General features: G+C 54.2%; 1 protein-coding gene across 1 annotated transcript; it reads right to left on the bottom strand.

Moving 5' to 3' along the window:
• Nucleotides 1-5,576: 5,576 nt before the first annotated feature.
• On the bottom strand, nt 5,577-12,253 carry LOC121167225 (keratin, type II cuticular Hb4-like). The gene is made up of 9 exons (XM_040996628.1): nt 11,756-12,253; nt 10,449-10,657; nt 9,812-9,872; nt 9,252-9,347; nt 8,346-8,510; nt 8,061-8,186; nt 7,440-7,660; nt 6,958-6,989; nt 5,577-5,833 (listed from the first exon to the last, which is right to left on the bottom strand). The coding sequence occupies exons 1-9, from the start codon at nt 12,251-12,253 to the stop codon at nt 5,577-5,579; spliced, it is 1,665 nt and encodes a 554-aa protein (XP_040852562.1).
• Nucleotides 12,254-19,836: the final 7,583 nt, after the last annotated feature.

Raw genomic sequence — 19,836 nt, 5'->3', positions numbered from 1 at the left:
TCAACATTCTTCACTTCTTTTCTGTTTTGGTTATAGGATCGATAAAGTCGCTGGGCTGGAGCTGGTGCGTGGCACAGTGAGGGAAGGCTGCTTCCTGTGCTGCTGCCATCCTGGCTGGAGTCCCAGCTGCTTCACAAAGCAGTCGAGAGTGGCCTAAATGCTCGAGTCCCTGCACTCCTGGCTTTGGGTAGGCCCAGCTCCAGCTGTTGCAGCCATTTGGGAAGTGGACCAGCAGATGGAGGATCTGCTGTCCGTCTCTCCAGTTTGCACACTCTTGGCTCAGCCACATGGCTTCCTTCAGGGTCTCTACTCTTATGCCACCTCTATGACCCTCCTGGTTGAAGCCACAGCGTACCCTCCCACCCCTACTTCTGCCTGCATCCAGCTTTCCTTGTTCCAATCTGTGTCTTTACCCTATGGCATTTGCCACCTTCCAACAGCCTTAGCATGGACTCTTTCTATTGGTCTATTCTGGTCATTCCCTCCTAGGATCCCAAGATAAACTGGTTGGTAGAAGTGGGGAGGGAAGGAGAGGGAGTTTATGGATGGGTCCAGGCCTCAGGCACCAGAGAGAAGCCTGGACCTCCAAGCCCCAAGGGATACCCCCTGTTGGGGACCCACAGAGTCCAGGGTCTTCGTCGGGGCTTCTGATGCTGCAGACTGGGGTTCAGGAACACAGCGGGGACTCTGAGCACTGCTGGGCAGGGGAGAGGTGAGAGACCTTGCCAAAGCTGCTCTTCATCACTGCAGTGTCTGCATGGCAGGAAACAAAAACAAAAACAAAAATAAAACTTAAGTTTCAAAAAACTCGTTGGCTCCTTGGCTGGCTGCAGCTGACTCACCATGGTGACCAGCAGAGGGCAGCAAACGCCCACAGCTGGCCAGGCAGCCCGGCAGCATGCCGGTGTCTCATGTCTCCGGCCTGTGGGTTGCTGGATGAGGCCTGGACTCTCCTGTGTCCACCTGTGGATGGTGCGAGGGTGGTCCTGGTACGGCCCTGTGATCCTCCATGCGTAATGAAAAGGCGAACACCACCACGGGGCGAGTAGCAACTATTTGTTGTGTACCCACTATATGCCAGGCTGCGAGCTCAGCACTAGCAAGTATGCCAGGAATCTATATCTCCCCTTCCACGCTTTTTTTCTTTCACCTCTTTGGGCCTCAGTTCTGTCACCGATAGTAGCACCCATCCTACAAGGTTATTAAAGGAAAAAACGAGTTGCCTGGTGAGTGTTAACCGCTGCCTGTCATTGCCTGTGGTCTCACAGCTTCATGTACAGAATCTGTGATTGAACTTGGTGCTGTCCACATCAGGGTCCATACGTGTGACCGCTGTGTGGGCCTTGGGAAAGAACTGATCTCTCTGTTCTTAAAGATTTATTTCATTTTTATTGGAAAAGCAGAGTTACAAAGAGAGGAGTGACAGAGAGATCTTGCATCCAAATGGTTCGCTCGCCAAATGTCAGTAATGACCGGAGTTGTGCCCATTGATGAGGCCAGGAGCCAGGAGCTTCCTCTAGGTCTTCCATATGGGTCCAGAGGTCCAAGGACTACGACCATCCTCACTGCCTTCCCTGGCCATAAGCAGGGAGCTGGATTTGAAGTGGAACAGCTGAGACATAAACCAGGGCCCTATAGGATTCTGGCAGCCCAGGCAGAGGTTCAGTCTACTAGGCCATGAGCCCTAAGAAATGGCCTCTTAACCATGCAGTGGCTTCTGGGTTACTGTCAGCCACCAGTCCTCCGTCACATACTTTTTAAAGAGTTCTAACTAAATATTTCACTCTTCTGGGTGTTACTGCAAATGGTGCTTCAAGATCTTTTGATTTGCAAGTGTTCATTGCAAGACTGTAGACACAGAATTAATTCCCACGTGTTGGCTTTGCCTCCCATAAGCTGGCTTAGCGCATTCACTGAAAAAAAAAGATCTAGGAATTTGTTAGGTAGAGAAGTCTGTCTCATGAAAACACTTTTGTTTCTTTCATCTCTTCTTCTTCTTGCTTTAGTACACCAGCTGTGACTGCTGAGTGACATTGGCCATGGGCAGTGTGAGTGAGCAGGTGTCCTCGTCTGATTCCCCATCTTAGAGAGGTGCCTTCAGTCTTTGTCGATGCCACGAACCAAGTGAAGGAAGCTCCCTCCCATTCCTAATTTGTTGTGAGTTTTTTTTTAAACTCAGGAATAAATATTGAATTTCCATGTTTACACACATCTATGAAGCTATTCACCTTGTTTTTGCTCTGTAGTCTGTTGATATCAAGGACTACATGAGCGAAATTTTGAAAGTTGACCCAGCCTTGCACTCCCTGGGTAAACGTTACTTGGTTATGATGTGTTATTTGCTATTGTGCTTCATTTGCCAAAACTTTGTGAAGATTTGGACATATGCATAAACATAGATACCAGCATCTACTTTTCCGCTAATACCTTTGTCTGAAAGGGTAAAGCTAATCTTATAAAAAGCAGCTGGGAAATTTTTGCAGCTCCTGTGTTTTCTGGAAGATCTCTCTTATGTACTTGGTGGAATTCACCAGTGAAGACATCTTTTTGTTAAAGGGTTTAAACTACTATCAATTCCTTTCACAGAAATAGCCATTCGGGACTCAGACTGCTCAATTTATGAGCCTCTATCCTGTTGATTTCTCTACTGGCTCATGGAAAGAACATAGGTGTATGTTCTAGAATATTCTAGAAATGTCAATTAAGTCAGGTTGGTTGATAAAGACATAAGTTGAACTGTCTTGTGCCAGGTGAGTGGGCAGGCCCACAAGCATGGGGTTTCAAGTGGGTAAAGCAGGGCTTTTTTTGTTTTCAATGAGGAATAGTGTTTGACTATTTGCATTATAGGTAATTATCAGTATGGTTTTATGCAAGCTGACCATTTTATTATTTGTTTCTTTTATTTGTCTATTTTTTTTGGTCCTTCTGCATTTTACTTTTCTAATATCCCTCTCTTACCTATTTTTGAAGTATTCTGAGAGTTATTTATTTATTTGAAAGGCAGAATTATAGAGAAAGAAAGATAGAGGGGAGGAAGCTATGTTCCAAAGAACCACTGTTTAATAACCAGAAATGGTTGCAATAATTAGAACACAACCAGGCCTAACCCAAATCCCTAATCCTCCGTTGCATCTCCCACGTGGGAGACAGGTATCCAAGCACTCAGACCATCCTCTGCTGCTTTCCAAATCTCACTAGCAGGGAGCTGGATTGGAAGCAAAGTAGCTGGGACTGGACCCATATGGGATGCTGGTGTGAGAGGTGGTGGCTTAACCCGTTATGTCACAGTGCTGGCCCTCCTGTTAGGAGTGTGTCCTGCTTGTTCATTTTGAATGCATTTGCCTTGGTCTCGTAGGACATAATCATCCCCAGTGCTTTGAAACCTTTGTGAGGTCATTCCAAGATCTGCACCCTCTGGGGTCTGGCATTTGTTGACTTTCTTTTTCCTTGTGAGAATGTTCACCGTTTCCTGATTTATTGAAGGTCAAATTCATTTTGAATTGCAGCCTGGGCAAGGTGACTGGCTTGATGGATGGACTCTGGGCCCTTGTGGGTTGAGTTTTTGTAGGAATCAGCCTCATCTGCATCCAAGTACAGGGTCAACCTCTCCTGCTGAAGGCAGCGGTGGCCACACGCGAGGTGAGAAGTGGTCACTGGGATCACGGCCAAGCTGACAATCCAATGACAATGGATGAAGTGGTCGTGGGGGCAATGTGAGAAAGAGAGTGGGATTGAAGATGACGTCACAGTTTATCAGATTTAGTTGCTGAACAATATTGCTGGGAATGTGGCAGGAGAAAGAGGAAGAAGAGGAGTGGTTTTGGGACATGGATTTGGTCTTTCATGCTTGTTGGACACACAGTGGGCCAGGGGGTGGGGGGAGTCAATGAGCTAATTTGTAAATATTTATTGATTCACTTTATTGGCAACAAAGGAAGAGAGCAGACTGGGGGAAGAGGGAGGAAGACTGGAGAAGCCTCGCAGTGGCTGTCCTGTGTGTGTGGGGGTAACTGCATAGTGAGAGATGAGCTGGGAAGTCAGGGGTGCCCAGCAGGGTCCAAGGCTGGGCCCCACACTGAGGCTGTAAGCAGCACTGAGGTTGGTGGGCCACAGGGCTGAGCAGGATGTATCAAGATGCAAGGCGTGCTCCCGGTTTTCTGGGAAGGCCTGCCTCCGGGTGAGGCTGACCGGCAGGCAGGTCCGACAGAGCTCAGGTGCCCTGGTGGGCTGTGGGTTGGGTGCTGACCACACCTTGGGGTCCCCACCCAGTGCTCTGGCGTGCCCTGGTTGCCGTAGTCACACCTCTAGCCAGAGCTCCTGACTTGTTGTGCTGTCTCCTTGGTTCTGCACATACACACAAGGCTGCTTCCTTATGTGCATGACTAACTCGTCATCCTTGCTGCTCATCCTTCTGGAAGCTTCTAGTGAGTCCAGGCTGGGCTTCTCTGTGTATTGCACTTAACAAATCATCCCTGCTTGTCTACCTCTCAGGCTTTCAGGCACAGAGAGAAGTTTCTTTGAGCATAAGGATTGGATTCTCATGGACTATTCTTTTGCTGGCACCATGCCCGGCTTGTGCCAAGTATTTGTTCCATGAGTGACTAAAAGGTGAGGGGCCAGAGGTGGAATGCTGGGGGAGGGGTGAACAGAACCCACACGCGCTGTCCGGTGTGGGTGAGGGCCAGGGGGAGGAGGAATGTGCCCAGCACTGTACCAGGAGCTAGGGGCAGGGTCAGTGTCTGGGTGGGATAGGCACCTCCGGCACAATCAGGATGCGCAGGCTGGAGGGGACAAGAAGAGTGGGGACAGGAAGTGCTTGCAGTGACCTCAGAGGACCTGGACAAGGACTGGAAGCTGGCAAATGGTGAGAAGTTGTTGAGAAGGCCTTGGCTCAACGTCTCTCCTGTGGCGAGTCCCACCCCAAGCCGGGGAGGAACTGATCCCTCTCCTTGCTCCTCTCTTCCCTTGAGGGTCCAGGACCCCTGCCCCCACCAAGTCTGTGCCAGGGGTGCTGGTGCAGTCTAGGCGCAGCCATCCTAGCTGAAGGAGAGACCAGAGTCGTTGTGAAGTTAGCTCAGCAAGTTTATTGCAAACACAGGAACACAAACAGGCAACCCAGGCCTCCAGATCAGCCCACAGCCCATAGCACAACAAGCCATTTCACATCACCAGCCACAGGGGGTGGTGTAAATCCTCCCTCTGCACCTGTTCCCACCTGCCTGAGATGGAGGGAGGGGCTGCCACACCAAAGTTAAACCAGCCACCCAGGAGAGAACCACCCAGGACATTAGCCCCTGGAGAGAAGAGCTGCCTCGGGGGTCTAAGGAACCTGTGGACGGTTCTGGAGTAGGAGAAGACAGAACCTTCTGCCAGGGAGAGGAAGAGGAGGGAGAAAGGGGGTAGAGCTGGGCCGCCCATCTGCTGCACGCACCCTCAGTCCTGGTCCCTCCGGGCCACAGACACCAAGGGAATCCCAGTGTCTTGCTTCCTAGCAGGAGGGGTGGCATGCCCTGGGGTGTAGAGACAGGAGGCTGTGAGCAAGCAGGTTCTTCTCCCAGGCTGTTGGGGCCTGGCTCTCAGTACTTGGTCCGGTGGGAAGTGGTGGTGGTGGTGGACGCGAAGCGGACGCTGGAGCTGCGGCCACTGCTGCTACGGCCACCGCTGCAGCTGCTGAAGTTGCCCTCCGTGGACTGAGGGCAGGGGACGCTGGGGGCGCAGGAAGTCAGGGCCCCACCTGACGTGGTAGTGTGCATGCTGCCTCCGCAGCTGCTGCTGCTGCCCGAGAAAGTGACCCCCGACCCGCACAGCAGGCCGCCCCGGGAGCTGCTCACAGCTGTGGGAACACAAAGCAGAAAGTGGGTTGATGCCAGGGGGAGCTGCGTCCCAGATCTGTTCTGGACGCCCCCACCTCACACCAGGCCTGGAATCTAGCTGAACCTTCCTTGCACCTGCCCCTCGGCCACTCGCTTTTGGGTCCTTCCTTCTCAGCAGACTCCTGTCTGCCAATTCAGCTTCGCTTGAGCTCGCCTCACACACCTATGGCCTACTGTCTGCTCTGCCCCTTGAGCAGAGCTGGCTCCTCAGAGCGGTACTTGGTCCAGTTGGGGTGCTGCGTGTTCACTTGTGTCTTTGTAGTGATGCATTTGAATTTGGAAACTGGCAGTGAACTTGGAGGCTGACACCCTTGAGTTAGTGTCATAGTGCTTGGAGTCGCTTTCCGCCTCCAGGTCCTGATGCAGACGCTGGGAGGCAGCCGTGGTCTCCTGCCACACAGGTGGGGCAACTGCCAGGTCCTTGGTTAGGGCCTAGCCCAGCCCTGGTTATTGTTGCAGGCATGTGGGGGGAGTGAACTAGCAAATGCAATTTCTCTCTGTCTCTCAAAAGAAACAAAATAATCTGGCTACCTCTGCGACTTCTGATGAATCATGCATGTTCCTCCCCGCCCCCCCCCCCCAGTAAATGAAACGGGCGTGGCCCTGCGGCCATTTTGCCCTCCCCTCACCCCTACCAGTGCTGCCTTGGCAGCCGCTCCTGTTCTGAAGCCCCCACTCTGCAGTGCCCAATCAGGTGCCCTGGACGTTTTGGGCACAGCCACCACTAGTTGGTCTGGCATGGGAACAGCAGCAGGTGGGAGAATTCTATCCAATCTCTCCCTTTCCTGCTGTCATAGGGTGAAAGATCTTCCCAGCACAGCCCTTGCCATCACTGAACCCCCAAAAAAGTTCTCCTGAAGGTTGTCCTTCCCTCTCAGAGTCCCCTGCCACCTAGTGGCCTCACCCCGGGGAAGGCTGGTCTCAGGATGGTCTTGGATCTCAACTAAGGAGATAGTCCCAGCCCAGGGGCTGGAGGAAGGTCCTTGCTCCCCATTCCAGCCACTGTGGAAGCCCCCCTCCTCCCCCGAGGAAATTGGAAGCGAAGAGAAACACGTGAGGGAAAAAAAGCCCCAAAATCACTCACATATGTTTACTGGTCCAACACCTTCACAGATCCTGGAGAGAGAGAGAGAGAGAGAGAGAGAGAGAGAGAGGAATCAGTTACCCAGAACACCTGCTTGTTCTCCAACAGAGCATTTTGTTAGAACTGCCCCAGGACCCGATGGCTTCATCCCCGAATGCACCTACCATGTTGACAGAGCTTGGGAAAATAACCAATTTCTCCAGCCTGCCCCAAAATGACTGAGTGAAAATACTGGAGGAAATATATTCTTATTGCTTGTTTGAACAAATAAGTCAACAAGCAGAGCCCCCTAGGCATCTGGCCAGCTCTTGCATGTGATGGCATTTGAGAGACAAGATCTGGAACCTTCTTCCAAGCCCCCAGCGAGGGCATCCCGACGGGTGTCTGCACCAGGGTGCTGTCACATCCAGAGTGGGTCAGCCCAGCGGGTAGTACCCTTCTGCTCTGACTCTGCCCCTCGTCCCGCACCCCAGAGAACTCACCGGCTCTCCTCGCCCTCCAGCAGCCGCCGGTAGGTGGCGATCTCGACGTCCAGGCCCAGCTTGGCATTCAGGAGTTCCTGGTAGTCGCGCAGCTGCCGTGCCATGTCCTGCTTGGCCTGCTGCAGGGCGGCCTCCAGCTCGGCCAGCTTGCACTTGGCATCGCTCAGGGCCGCCTCACCCTGCTGCTCGGCCTCAGCCACTGCGGCCTCCAGCTTGCAGCGCTGAGGGGTGGGGAAGGGTGCAGGTGGGCAGGGGCCGGGTGACAACCCTCCCTCCTCTTTGAGCAAAGGTGGGGTTAGAGACCCTGTCCCTTATTGGTGGGAATACAGACAGCCTCTAGGGGCTCCAGGAGGTTGTCTTCCCCAGGGACCCACAGCATGGCTTGGCTTCAATTTCCACTACTCTGCTGCCCTAGACCCTGTCAGTTCCCCACAATATTCTATCTGCTTCCCCTCTGAATCTATCCTAGACTTGTACATCTTTCTCTAGGAAGCCCTTCTGGACCAGCCCCTCCTTTCTTCTGGTTTCTGGCACTTGGCACTCTCCCCCACCTCACCAGATTCAGGGTCCTGCCTGTCCCTCCTGCTAGGGTCCACCCTGCGCCACTTGCCCTTTGCCTACCTGGGCCTTGGCGTGCTCAATCTCTGCCTTCAGCCTCTGGATCAGGCGGCTCAGGCAGTTGATCTCGTCCCGTGTGTTGCGCAGGTTATCACAGTGCTGACCGGCTGTCGTCTTCATCTCCTCATACTGGGGAAGTGGGAGGGTGCAGAGGCAGGTGTTTGGAGAGTTCAAAAGTCACTGATCTGGGGCCTTCAGACCCCCCGTGGAGCCTGCCCCTGCAGACTAAGAGTCTGCCTCCTTCCCAGGGTCGCTTGCACACAACCCTTTGCCTTCCCTGTTGCCCACCTTGGTCTGGTACCAGGCCTCAGCCTCCGCCCGGCTGCGCCTAGCCACTTCCTCGTACTGGGCCTTGACTTCGGCGATGATCCCATCCAGGTCCAGGTTCCGGCTGTTGTCCATCTGCACCACCACCGAGGTCTCTGAGATGTGGGACTGCAGCAGCTGGATTTCCTGCGGTGGAGAAGCAGCCACACAGGTGGGCTTAAAATCCCCTTGCTTGGCAGGGACTCTGTCCCGGGGTCCCCCAGAATGAGGTGTCAGGGCTAGAGAACATTGTTCATTGGCTCAGAGCAAAAAAAAAAAAAGGCCCCCAGACTGAGAGAGAGAGAGAGAGAGAGAGATTTCAGGACCCTTATTCTCTGCTTGGAGATGTAGTGCTTGAGGGAATACCAAAAGCTTGGGGACTCGGTGGATGTCATGCTAGGCTTCCCGGGGGGTCTGGAGGACACGGCCCCTTTTATCAGGCTGTCTGGAGTGGCTCTGCTGGACACGGTCCGTGAACTTTGGAAGATGCCCCTCTAGGCCTTCCTGTGTTCCAGGTGCTTCACAGAGCTGGGGTTGGGAGCCGCTTGCAAGACAAGCGCTCCACGGGGCACCTTGGCCGCTGTGTCAGCCAGAGCTGCAGATTGGTCACAGAGCCAACAGATCACCAGTAGAGACAAACAGGGTTTGTTGGTGTGGATCATCAGGTCAACCACGAGAACAAGTTTCTGCTTCCTGGAAGATTCGAGAATCTTCTCTATGAAGAGGCATGAGTCAGGCTCCAGAGAAACCACCTTCTGTACTCGTGGGTGTCTTGGCATGGAGAGTGCGCAGATTGGAGGGGGAGGAAAGACGCATGATACTGTGGGCTGGTAAATACGCCAGCTCAGACTCAGCCCTTAGGAGTCCCGGCTAAGCTCCCTGCCTCACCTCTGCATACAAGGCCTTCAGAAAGTCAAGTTCTCGTGTTAGGGCATCCAAATTGGCCTCCAGGTCAGACTTGCACAGGAAAGCCGTGTCCACATCCTGCATTGAAGAGAGAAGAACAAGCTTTCCATGCTCTGCCGAGCTTTCCCACCTGTGCAGGAGCTGGGGACCAGTGGGTCAAGCATGCTAGCTCCATTGGAGCCCAATCTGATGGGCTTTTGTGATGGGTGGTGATGTCTTGGAGTGGTAGCCAAGCTTGGTGACATTGCTTTCTTGTGCCTCCTATGACATGAAAACTCCCCCAGCATCTGCTGGCCACTTTAAAATGCTATGGAGAGGCAAGGGACTTGAGATGGGGGCCTTGTCGGATCTGCTCTCATGTGACCTGATCCCAAACCAACCTAGGCCAAATTGGAACTTGGAGGGGTACCCTGTGGTGGTCTTGGAGAGCTTCACCACTGCTGTGTGAGCAGGTGTTTCAGGTGCCTGGGCGGCTTCCCGGGGGGTCTGGAGGACACGGCCAGTGGGGTAGAAGTTGGCTTATATCTGGTACCACCCCTTACCTTTTTCAGAGCCACAAAGTCATTCTCGGCGTTGGCTCGACATACCACCTCCTCTTCATACCTGCAGTGGAAAGCCGGATTGGGATGAAGAGGGTGAGTGTGCCTGAAACCAGAGCCTGTCACTCCCAATTCCCACTTCCCAGCCCACTTCACAAGATCCTGGAGTTCCATCCAGAAGCCTTGTCCCCTGCCACCCTCCCTGTTGCTCTCAGTTCTGTTCCCTCTGAGATGGCTGTGAGGAGCCACGGTCCCTTCAGTTTCTCCAGATCCATTTCACTCTCTCAGCTGGCATTCAGGGCTCTGGAAATCTGGACCCTTGCTGGGCTCCTCTGTTACAAGTGAATCGGGGTCATTGTAATTGAATGTGAAGGAAGCAGCTAGGTCCAGACTGTAGGCTGAACATTATTCTCTTCAAAAAGGCAATGCCGGGCATCCATCATGCCCAATTCCAAGTCTCCTTGTTTATGTACAGTGCATCTCCCATCCCCACCCTCACCCCTTCTGCTCCCAGGCTGGGCACTGGAACCAGCAGCATTCAAGTGGGGTCCTTTGAGCAACTCTGTTTCAGCTTGGCTGTGGCTCTGGGGCTGGCCCGCTCAGGCTTGTCCTGGGCCTGTGCAGTCCACACATCACTTACTTCTTCTTGAGGCCCTCCAGGATGTCTTGCATGTGGTTCCTCTCTGCCTGGAGCCGGGCCTGATCGCTCACTAGGCTGTCTAGCTCCCGGCGCAGATTGGCGATGTGGTTCTCAAACAGCGGCTCCAGGTTGCTCCTAGCACACTTTTGCTCTTGCAGGAAGCTCCACTTGGTCTCCAGGAGCTTGTTCTGCTGCTCCAGGAACCGCACCTGAATCCACACGGACAAAGACACGGTAGCTGACCACTCAGCATGGCAGCCCATGGCATGGCCAGTTCTCTGGATGGCTAGTGGTGATGGCCAATGAAATGTAAATGGCATCCTGCTCTCTAACCCTGCAGAAGCCGGGACGATAGACCTGTGGCTCCTGCTCACCTTTGGCCGGGTTTAGTCACAGGTGGGAACTTTTAGGCAAAGTGCCTTTGTGGTGCGTCCCCATGTACTCCTCATCCCAAGAATAGGGTGAGCCAGGGATATCAGAAAGATGGACAGATTGAATCTGCTACATCTGGGGTTTGCCACCCCTGGCAGAGAAAGAGGGGTGGAGGAAAGGCTCTTGGGGTGGGATATGGTCCCAGCAGGTGGGACTTCTTGGCTAGAAAGTCACCATCTTGGATATGCCCTTGGCACAGTAGAAGAAGCTACAGCTTGCGGCAGCAGCCAGAGGTGTGCCTTGGACAAGGTGGTGTGAGGGAGGTTGTGTGTTGTTAGATGAGCCGTGTCCTGGTTCCTCCGCACCAGCTTAGGAGCCACAGTGGCTGTCCCCTGTCACGTCCTTCAATTGGAACAACCTGGTGATCTGAGACCCTGGGGAGTATGGATTTTTTTTTTTTTTTAATGCAGAAATGACTCAACTTCATTCTTTACTTTCCTAAGCTCAAATGGGACAGGCTGTGCAAATTCAGATATCTTAGAAACCTCCCCAGGGCCATGAAGCCAACCTTGAACTTCATATCAGCAAGCCCCAAGTCTTAATGCTCCTGGCCTTCCTGGGAGCTGCTTGCAAGTCATCACATGGCAAGCTTTAGTTCGTCAGGTGCCCTCAGATGTGTGTGTGTGTGTGTGTGTGTGTGTGTGTCGGGGGGGTAGGGGGTGGGGGGATGCTCCTCCTCTCCCCAGCTGAAAGCTAGCACCCCAGTCAGTCCTGGCACGTGGCCATTTCCCTGCATGAGAGGAAGCCAGAGGGCACAGCATGATGGCACCGGTAGATGCCCGAAGGAGCTCCTTTCCGAGGAAGAGCCCCCTCCCTCCCACCGAGCCTTTCTCCTCTCCCATCTCAGGCCCAGAGACCCAGCCCCGACAACCTACCTTGTCAATGAAGGAGGCGAACTTGTTGTTGAGACACTTGATCTGCTCCTTCTCGTCTTTCTTCACCTTCTGGGCATTGGGGTCGATCTCCAGGTTGAGGGGCGTCAGCAGGCTCTGATTAACAGTCACAGCAGTGATCGATGGGGCAGCTGGGCCTCCCATTCCTCCGACTCTGTAACCAAATCCAGGGCCACCAAAGCCACAGCCAAGGCCATTACCAGCCCGGAACCCCAGACCGAGACCTCTGCCATTGCCACAGCCAAAGCTAGCTCCACAGCGGCTGGTAAGGGGGCCTGCGGCTGCCATCCGGGGAACGTGTGACCCAAAGTTGGTGACGCTCCGACTAGCAAAGCCTGTGGACCCCCGACAGCTAGATCCACTTCTACAGGAGACCGAGCTGGACCGGAAGCGGCTCGGGTTCTGGGGCGTCATGGCTGAGCAAGAGCTGAAGTTGGTTAGCCGGCGGCCAGAGCTGACTTGGTAGGAGCGGCAGGACATGGCGGCCTCCTGGGTTGCGAGTCAAGGGGGTGACTGCGGAGTGGGGTGAGCTGTAGCTGAGAGTCCCTCTGAGGCTGGTGGGTTCCACTCACCCCTTTTATGTGTGTGGGGAATCTGAGGGCTGGCCCCATAAAAATGAGAAAAGCCATTGGAAGGCATTTACGAGCTTGGGTAGTTTAGCAGAAACTCTTCATGCCTATAACCCCGAGAACCATGAGCTAAGTTGGACACACCTATCCTCACTGGAGTAAGAATTATACTATCCAACCTATAAACATTAAAAACACATCAACACAAGACCATTATAGTCCCATTTCTGCCCCATAAGTCCACCACAATTACCATAATGGGGACATTAAGTTGCTTTGGTCATAAACCCAATGGGGGTTTTAAATTTTTGGTCACTGTTAACCACCAGAAAGTTAGGATGATAACAGTTCCAGTTAAGAGGCTTACAAGGAATGTGGTTGTAAGGAGATGAAGGGGCTGTGTGTGCAGTAGGGGAGATAACACCTGAACAGCCCTGAATTAGAAATGGCACAGAGCGAATGCAGCAGGAGGTATGCCTGCAGGAGGGTCTAGCCCTGGAGGAGATGTGTGCGGTGCCTTGTCCTTCCTCCAAGACACGCTTTGGCTGTCTACACGAGGGCTGGATGCACGGTGGAGTTTAGTGGGGCTTGTGTAGGCACAGCTCTGATCCGAGACACTACGGGAGCTTCATTTGTTCATTCATTCCTCCAGCATTGGTCCTGCAGAGGGCAGAAGCGAAAGGCTATTCTCCATCTTCATGGCAGGACTTCTGCCAGCCAACATTTTCTCGCTAGGACTTCTGCCAGCCAACATTTTCAGGGCGTGACCTGAGGCCCAGGTACGCCGGTGAGATGCCCGCTCATCTGTGCGAGAAGCCCATCATGTGAGCCTGAACCCCTGCCCCATATGCTGTGCCCTACTCTGCCAGGTTCCTTGGCTTGACAGTGAATCTTTGGTGAGAGGGAGGCACCCAGCAACCAGCATGTGGACGGAAGTTGGACAGGTGGACAGAAGATGACCGGGTGACATTACGATGCTTATCCACTTTGCAGTCATTTTCAGACTCAGAGACCAGCTGTTGTCCACCCTGCCCGTGCGAGTGCGTGGGATGTGGTTTGGCCTGTGTCCTGACTGTGTGCTCCTTGGGGGAATGTGTGGGATTCTGCTTGGAAGCGATGAGTGCTTGTGACAGTGCTGGGTCCCCATATACTCACTCCGTTACTGAGATCACACTGTCTCATGATTTAGAGGATTCCTCTCGGTCATGGCCAAGGCCCAGGGCCTGCCCTGACCACGCACATTCGTCAATCCCTGTCTCTATTTGGAGATCAGAAAGGTGTCTCAAGCTTGTTTTCTGCAGACCTAGTCATCAGCTGTAGCTCTTGGAGGAAGCAAAAAAAGATGGTCAAGAATAGCTCTTCTCCATGTCACCCCTGGCCCGCACTGCGCCATGTTCAGTGGCCTTGTCGTTGGCCTTGGGTCTCCCTGAACTTATCAGGGGGATTGGATGTGGCTTACCACACCCTTCCCCTGACACGTTCTTTTCATTTCCAGACCCCACACTGTCTCCATTCCTTGCCTCTCATTCCTGTCTGCTTGTCCAGCTCCTCCTGCTATTTTCGGTCTGCAGTGTCATCAGGCTTAAGCTGGTGGCTTTTCTCATCTCTGTCTCCTTCCCATTTCCCTGGTGATGTCACACAGACTCATGACTTAAATATTCTCTATCAGTGAGTCCACTGTCAAGGCCTCTCGTCACCCCGCAGCCTCCCCTGCCCTCTGCACACCTTCGTAAATCAATGTCCTCATGTGGATAACCACAAACGCATCTTAAAGTTCATCTGACTTCTGAAATATTTCCCCCAAACATGTTCCCTTGCCAACCTTACTATCCCTGACTCAGCACAGGCCAATAAGTCTTGGGGTCATTGTTCCCCCATCCCATGATTCTATTGGTAAAAGTTAACTTCCAGATATGTCCAGATCCTAGCTACCTCACCTCGCCCACTTTTGCCACTCTGGTCAAAGCAGACCAATCTCAGGGAATACTGAGCTCTCCTTCTTGGCCCCCTCATGTCTTTCTCCATGCTACAGTCAAGCATGTGAGAGCAAATTCCCAATGCTCCAAACCCTCCAGTGGTTTCCCAGCACACTCTCAGCCACTGGCCTGGGACACCTCACTCAGGGGGTTTTGCCCTTCACCAACCTCTTCCTCCTCTCCTGACTCCCTGCTCTCTCTGTTTCAGTCACTATGGCCTCCTGCTTGGCCACTCAACAGGCATTTACTCATCGGCTGTTTTCTTTGCTGGGAAATGTTTTCCCTCCAATCCCACATGGTTGGCTCTGATCACCCTTGCAGGTAGAGGTCCATAGGTCATCTTCTCATCGCTGCCGAGAGCTCCTGGCCCCTCTTCCCTGCTACATAGCATACCTTAGCAGCTATCACCATCTGGGATCTTGTTCCTGGATTCACTGCTGCTGCCCACCTGCCCCAACTGTGGCCTGAGCTCCAGCTGGCAGTACTGTTGGGTTCTCTGTCCAGGCTCTTGCCTGGGCTTGGTAGCGAGGGGGCACATGGTACGTATGCTGTCTGGTTGAATGAATGGATGTCATACAAAGGACGAAAGAGCAGGTAGGAGCTGGGTCATCTGGCTTGACTGATATTCTTGGCAGAAATATTTAGGCTCTGGCAGCAATGACGTAGGAATTGGGAAGCTCCCTGAGGAGTCAGTCCAGTTTCCCTCCTTGGGCCTGGAGGTGGGCTGGTGGAGAAAGCTGGGGGGTCCTCCACCTCCTCACCCCCGAAGTCAGACAAAGGGGTTCCAGGAGACTGAAAAGGAAATGAGAAGGGGACAGAGCAAGCAAGGGGCAGCAGTGTGAACAAAAGACTTGATCCAGACTTTGGAGTCAGAGGGGCCAGGGCTGAGTCCTGGAGGCCTTGCCTCCCATCTTGAGCACAGCCGTGGACAGTGCGCACTGTGGAGCGTGACTGGGTTCTGCTCCGGTCACTGACAGGAAGTGGTGCTTCCTCTAAGGAACTCAGAAGCAGTGGGTCAATGTAGCCAGGGTCAGGTTAGTCTGTGTTTGGTGCTCACAGTCATTTCAAAGCAGGGATCAGATTCAGATACTACTTTCACAGGCCTCGGGGACAGCTCTTGGCTTTTCCCAACCTCAGTTTCCACATGGGAAATGTGTGGTTATCCCTGCTTTCCTGGGCGACAATGACTCCATGAGGACATGTCCATAGGTGGGGGTGGGGGTGATGTTGAATGGCACCTGCTCCTGTACTCCACACTCCCTCCCTTGTCCTCTGTGGCTTCTTTCGTGTCCTCTGCTCATCACACCCCCCTTCTCACGGACACCCCTGTCCTATTCCTGCACCCCGCCTTCTTCCCAATGTAGCAGTTGGCCAAGGTGCTGGGACGTGGGAGAGCCCAGCTGCCTCGTGCCCTGACTCGGCCCCAGGGGTGGGGGTAATCGGGGACCAGTCAAGCAGAACCCTCTCTGCTTCGGGATGAGCTGTCAGCATCAGCCCTTGACAAATCCGAGGCCTTGTTTCGCCCGGTGGTTCCCAGCGCTCCAGCCGTTGTTTAGGGGGAGGGCAGGTGGCGGCAGCAGCAAGGCTGGAATGGAGAATTCTGGCGACTCTGAGCTGAAGGTTTTGCTGCCACCACGGTTTCTTTGCCCCATCATAAGTCAGTCTGGGTGTAACCTCGGCTATCTATGCTCTGAGCCCTGCCCCCAGGGCCTCCGGGCGGTTTAGTGCTGACGGCTGGCTCAGGCTGATGCCATCTGTGGGCTGGAGAGGATGGCAGGAGGGAGGGGTTCCCTGGCCAGCCCGACCCTGTCCCGGCTGGCTGGGCACGGTCCGTTTCGGGAATCCTGGGCATGCCGTGGCTGGGTGTGTGTTGGGGTGGGGGAACAGGACAAGAGGGAAAGCCCAAGTGCTTGAGAAAACTTGGTAGGAAGCTGCTTGCGTCAGGGAGCTGCCCGCCAGCCTGGGGATGAGTTGGTGCTGGCGGGAGGCATGCTGGCTGGAAGAGGAAGTTTCATGCTGAGACCTGTCTCTGTGGGCAAGGAAGCGGGGGAGTCCCTTAGAGAAGGAGCCAGGGCGGGGAGGGCTGTTGAGACCCCCTGGCCGGGGATCTGCACTCTCACCGGCTGACAAACACTCAGAGGGAGTTGGTGTGGCTTCTCCCAGGGTGGGGACGCAGCGTCGCTCCCCTCTGGATTGCTCCCCCACCCCTGTCCTCCAGGAAGGCCGGGGTTTTCCTCTCACTTGCCCACGCGGCTGTCAGCTATCCAGGGCGAGAAGGCTGCTCCCAGTGGGCGTGCAGCTCGGCTGCTCTCTGTAAGCTGTTGCTGATGTTGCATAGAGGCGCTGGTGGGTGGGTGCCTGGAAGCTGGGGCAGTCCTCTTTCCGCCACCACATCTGGAGACTGCCAGCTCCCCTGGCATGGGTGGGGGAGGGGGAGGCATCCGATGGGGGATACACAGAATCCAACACTTCCCACCCCCATTCAGTGCTGCTCCAAGGAAGTTTTGCGTTCATGTGGGTGGCTCTATCCTCATCAAAGCCCAGTGGTGGCGCCAAGGGGGAAGCGGGGCAAAGGGACAAAGACATAGAGAAGGGAAATGTTGCTTAAGGGACTGGAGGGAGCTGAGGCATTGCTCTCCGCCAGCCAGGCATCAGCCACTCTCAGGGACTGTCGTCGTGCCATGGGGATACCCATTCCCACCTGCACAGAAGTCAGAAGCCAGCTCTGGGACATCTGGGGTTTAAACCAGGGTCAAATCTGCCACAGGCCAATTCCCAAGCCCCACAGACTCTTAATAGCCAATTTGTGGGGTGAGGGTGATGGTGTAGGTACAGGGTGCATAAAGGTTTGTGGCTGCCATCAGGTGTCCTGGGGAAGACAGGGGGAGCCCCAGAGTGTGCCCTGCTTTGTCCAAACAGCTAGGAGTCAAATTCTCTCCAGAGCGCCCCCATTCCTCCCAGCCCGGCAGGAGGCCAGCAGAGCCACAGCCAGGGGGCGCGCTTGTCCCGCGGGCTGCCTGGCTGCCTGCTGTGCCCTGGAGGTGGCAGGGGAGAGGGGAGAGGAGCTGTTGGGGCATACTGGGTTTGGGGGTGGGGGGGTTGGAGGGCACTTCTGAGGGGCATAGACCTCTGAGCATTACGCCTGCCCCTTGCTGCTGCGGGCAGTGAGCAACGCTTGGTGGATGGCTAGGAACACCTTGTCCTCCCGAACAGAGCTCCTGGGGATGGGGATGGCTGGCACCCCAGAGGGGTGGCCACCTCACAGGGAGCATGAACGGGCATCGGCCTCCCATCTCCTTTACCCCATCCCTCACAAGGGTAGTTTTGGGCCTTGGGTGTGATAGAGGTGGGTGGACCCTTCAGGAATCGCTGATTCTACAGCGCCCCCACAGTTTCCCCAGCTCTAAGTTATCCAAGCCGGGAGCCTTCAGCCCCAAGGCCAAAACCAGAGTGAGGCGGCACCTGTACCTGCACCTGGGCCCCCTCTGCCCTGCCCTGCCCCTCCAGCGCGGGGATGTTTGTCGGGGTTCTGGGCATATGCTGGGTGGGACAGCCTGGAAAGAGGCCCTTCGCAGCTCCTTCCCCACTGTCCTGCTTCGTCTCGGGCAATAAGGTTCAGGGGCTGCTCCTCTGGGGGAGCTTTGGGAGATCTGAGACTGAAGTGGGACCTGCACCCTCCGCCCCTTGCAGTCTCCTGCACTGGCATCTGCACAGTTGTCATTGCTGCTGGAGTTTCATGTTCCAGGTCTGGAGTGCCTATGTGGTGTGAACTTGAGCCAGAACTCCCCCTTCTTCCTTTATGGGTGATTGATTTTCAAGGCAAAGTGAGAAAGAGATGGAGAATCAGTGTGAGATAGAAGGAGATTCCATCTGTGGATGCGCTCTCCAAATGGTTACAACAGCTAAGGCTGGACCAGGACAAAGCCAGGAGCCAAGCACTTCGTCTGGGTCCCCCTCGTGGGGGCACCTGAGCCATCCTCTGCTGCTTTCCCAGGAGCGTTAACAGGGAGCTGGATCAGAAGTGGAGCAGCCAGGACTGGAAGCAGCATTCTGATGTGGGGTGCAGGCATTGCAGACAGAGGCTTTACCTGCTGTCACAACCCAGCATCCTTGACTTTCTAAACAACCTAACAATGCCACCATTTGTATCAGCACCCACTTTGGTCCTTTAAAATGCATGATCAGGCCTGGTGTGACAGCCTAGCAGCTAAAGTTCTTGCCTTGAATGCTCCAGGATCCCGTATGGGTGCCGATTCTAATCCCAGCAGCTCCACTTCCCATCCAGCTCCCTGCTTGCGTCCTGGGAAAGCAGTCGAGGAAGGCCCAAAGCCTTGGGACCCTGAGTGGGAGACCAGGAAGAGCTCCTGGCTTCAGATTGGCTCAGTACCAGCAATTGCGGCTGCTTGGGGAGTGAATCAGCGGGCAGAAGATCTTTCTTTCTGTCTCTCCTCCTCTCTATATATCTGCCTTTCTAATAAAAATAAATAAATAAATATTTTTAAAAAATGCACGATCCTGGGGATTTCAATGTATTGACAAGTGCAATCAACAACAGCATTCTCTTTTGAAGCATCTTCGTCACTTGAAAGAGAAAGAAGCCCTAGCCATGATCCCCACCATTTCCTTTCCGCCCCACCATCTCACCTCTGCCCCGGCCCACCATCCCCTCCCGACCCACTATCCGCCCCACCATCCCCCAACCTGGCCCACCATTCCCCACCCTCCCGCCAGGTTCAAGTCTGCTTTGCTTTGGATCCCAGCTTCCTGTGTGCTCACGTTCACTGTGGAAGGCAGCACGTGATGGTCCAGGACCCTGCTGCTCACATGGAGGACCCTGACCGAGTTCTGGCTCTTGACTTTGAGCCCTGGCTCCTGGCTTCAGTCACTTCCTCCACCAGGGACTCGGGGAGTGAGCCAGCAGAGCAGAATGCTCTGTCCCTCGAATACTCGAGTGGAAGTTTCGAATGTGAGATGTTGGACTATGTTGCCTGAGAGTCTGCAGCAATGGGCTTCCTTGTAGTCTTTGTTCCTACACCTGCTTCTAGGCGGCTCTCCCTGTCCTTTTTCCCAGAAGTCATTGGGGTTGCCCTTCCCAATGCTCTCCTCTCCCTCACACCCCCATGTGTGAGTCTGCTGTGAGGCTGAGAGTCCCTGCTTGCTCATTTCTGTATCTTGAGCCCAGGTCATGGGGCAGGGCATAGCACAAGTGCTCTGCGTGGGTTGTGGGCGAGGAGAGCAACATCCTGGCTCTCAGGGGTCCGTGCAGGTTGCATGGAGACCCCCCTCAGCGGTTTCAGGAATCAGTAAGGCAGCATGGAATTCAAATCTCATCTCCAGGTGTTTTTTTTTTTTTTCTTAAAGAAGTATTTATACACTTGAAAGGCAGAGTTACAGAGAGGGGAGAGAAACTAAGAGAGAGAGAAATTTTCCATCCACTGGTTCGTTTCCCACATGCCTGTAACAGCTAGGACTGGGCCAGGCCCAAGTCAGGAGCAGAGAACTTAATCCAAGTCTCTTA

Source organism: Ochotona curzoniae, unplaced genomic scaffold, assembly GCF_017591425.1.
Source record: "Ochotona curzoniae isolate NIBS_2020 unplaced genomic scaffold, NIBS_Ocur_1.0 patch35, whole genome shotgun sequence".
Lineage (NCBI taxonomy): Eukaryota > Metazoa > Chordata > Mammalia > Lagomorpha > Ochotonidae > Ochotona > Ochotona curzoniae.
This window is presented reverse-complemented; position numbering and strand designations above follow the sequence as displayed.

Excerpts from the sequence above, each read along its gene's own strand:
- LOC121167225 (XM_040996628.1), bottom strand. The coding sequence starts at position 12,253 with ATGTCCTGCCGCTCCTACCAAGTCAGCTCTGGCCGCCGGCTAACCAAC. Across the intron at positions 6,990-7,439 it reads CTGGAGGGCGAGGAGAGCCG|GATCTGTGAAGGTGTTGGAC; the intron begins GTGAGTTCTCTG and ends CTCTCTCTCCAG. Across the intron at positions 5,834-6,957 it reads TGTTGGACCAGTAAACATAT|CTGTGAGCAGCTCCCGGGGC; the intron begins GTGAGTGATTTT and ends GTGTTCCCACAG.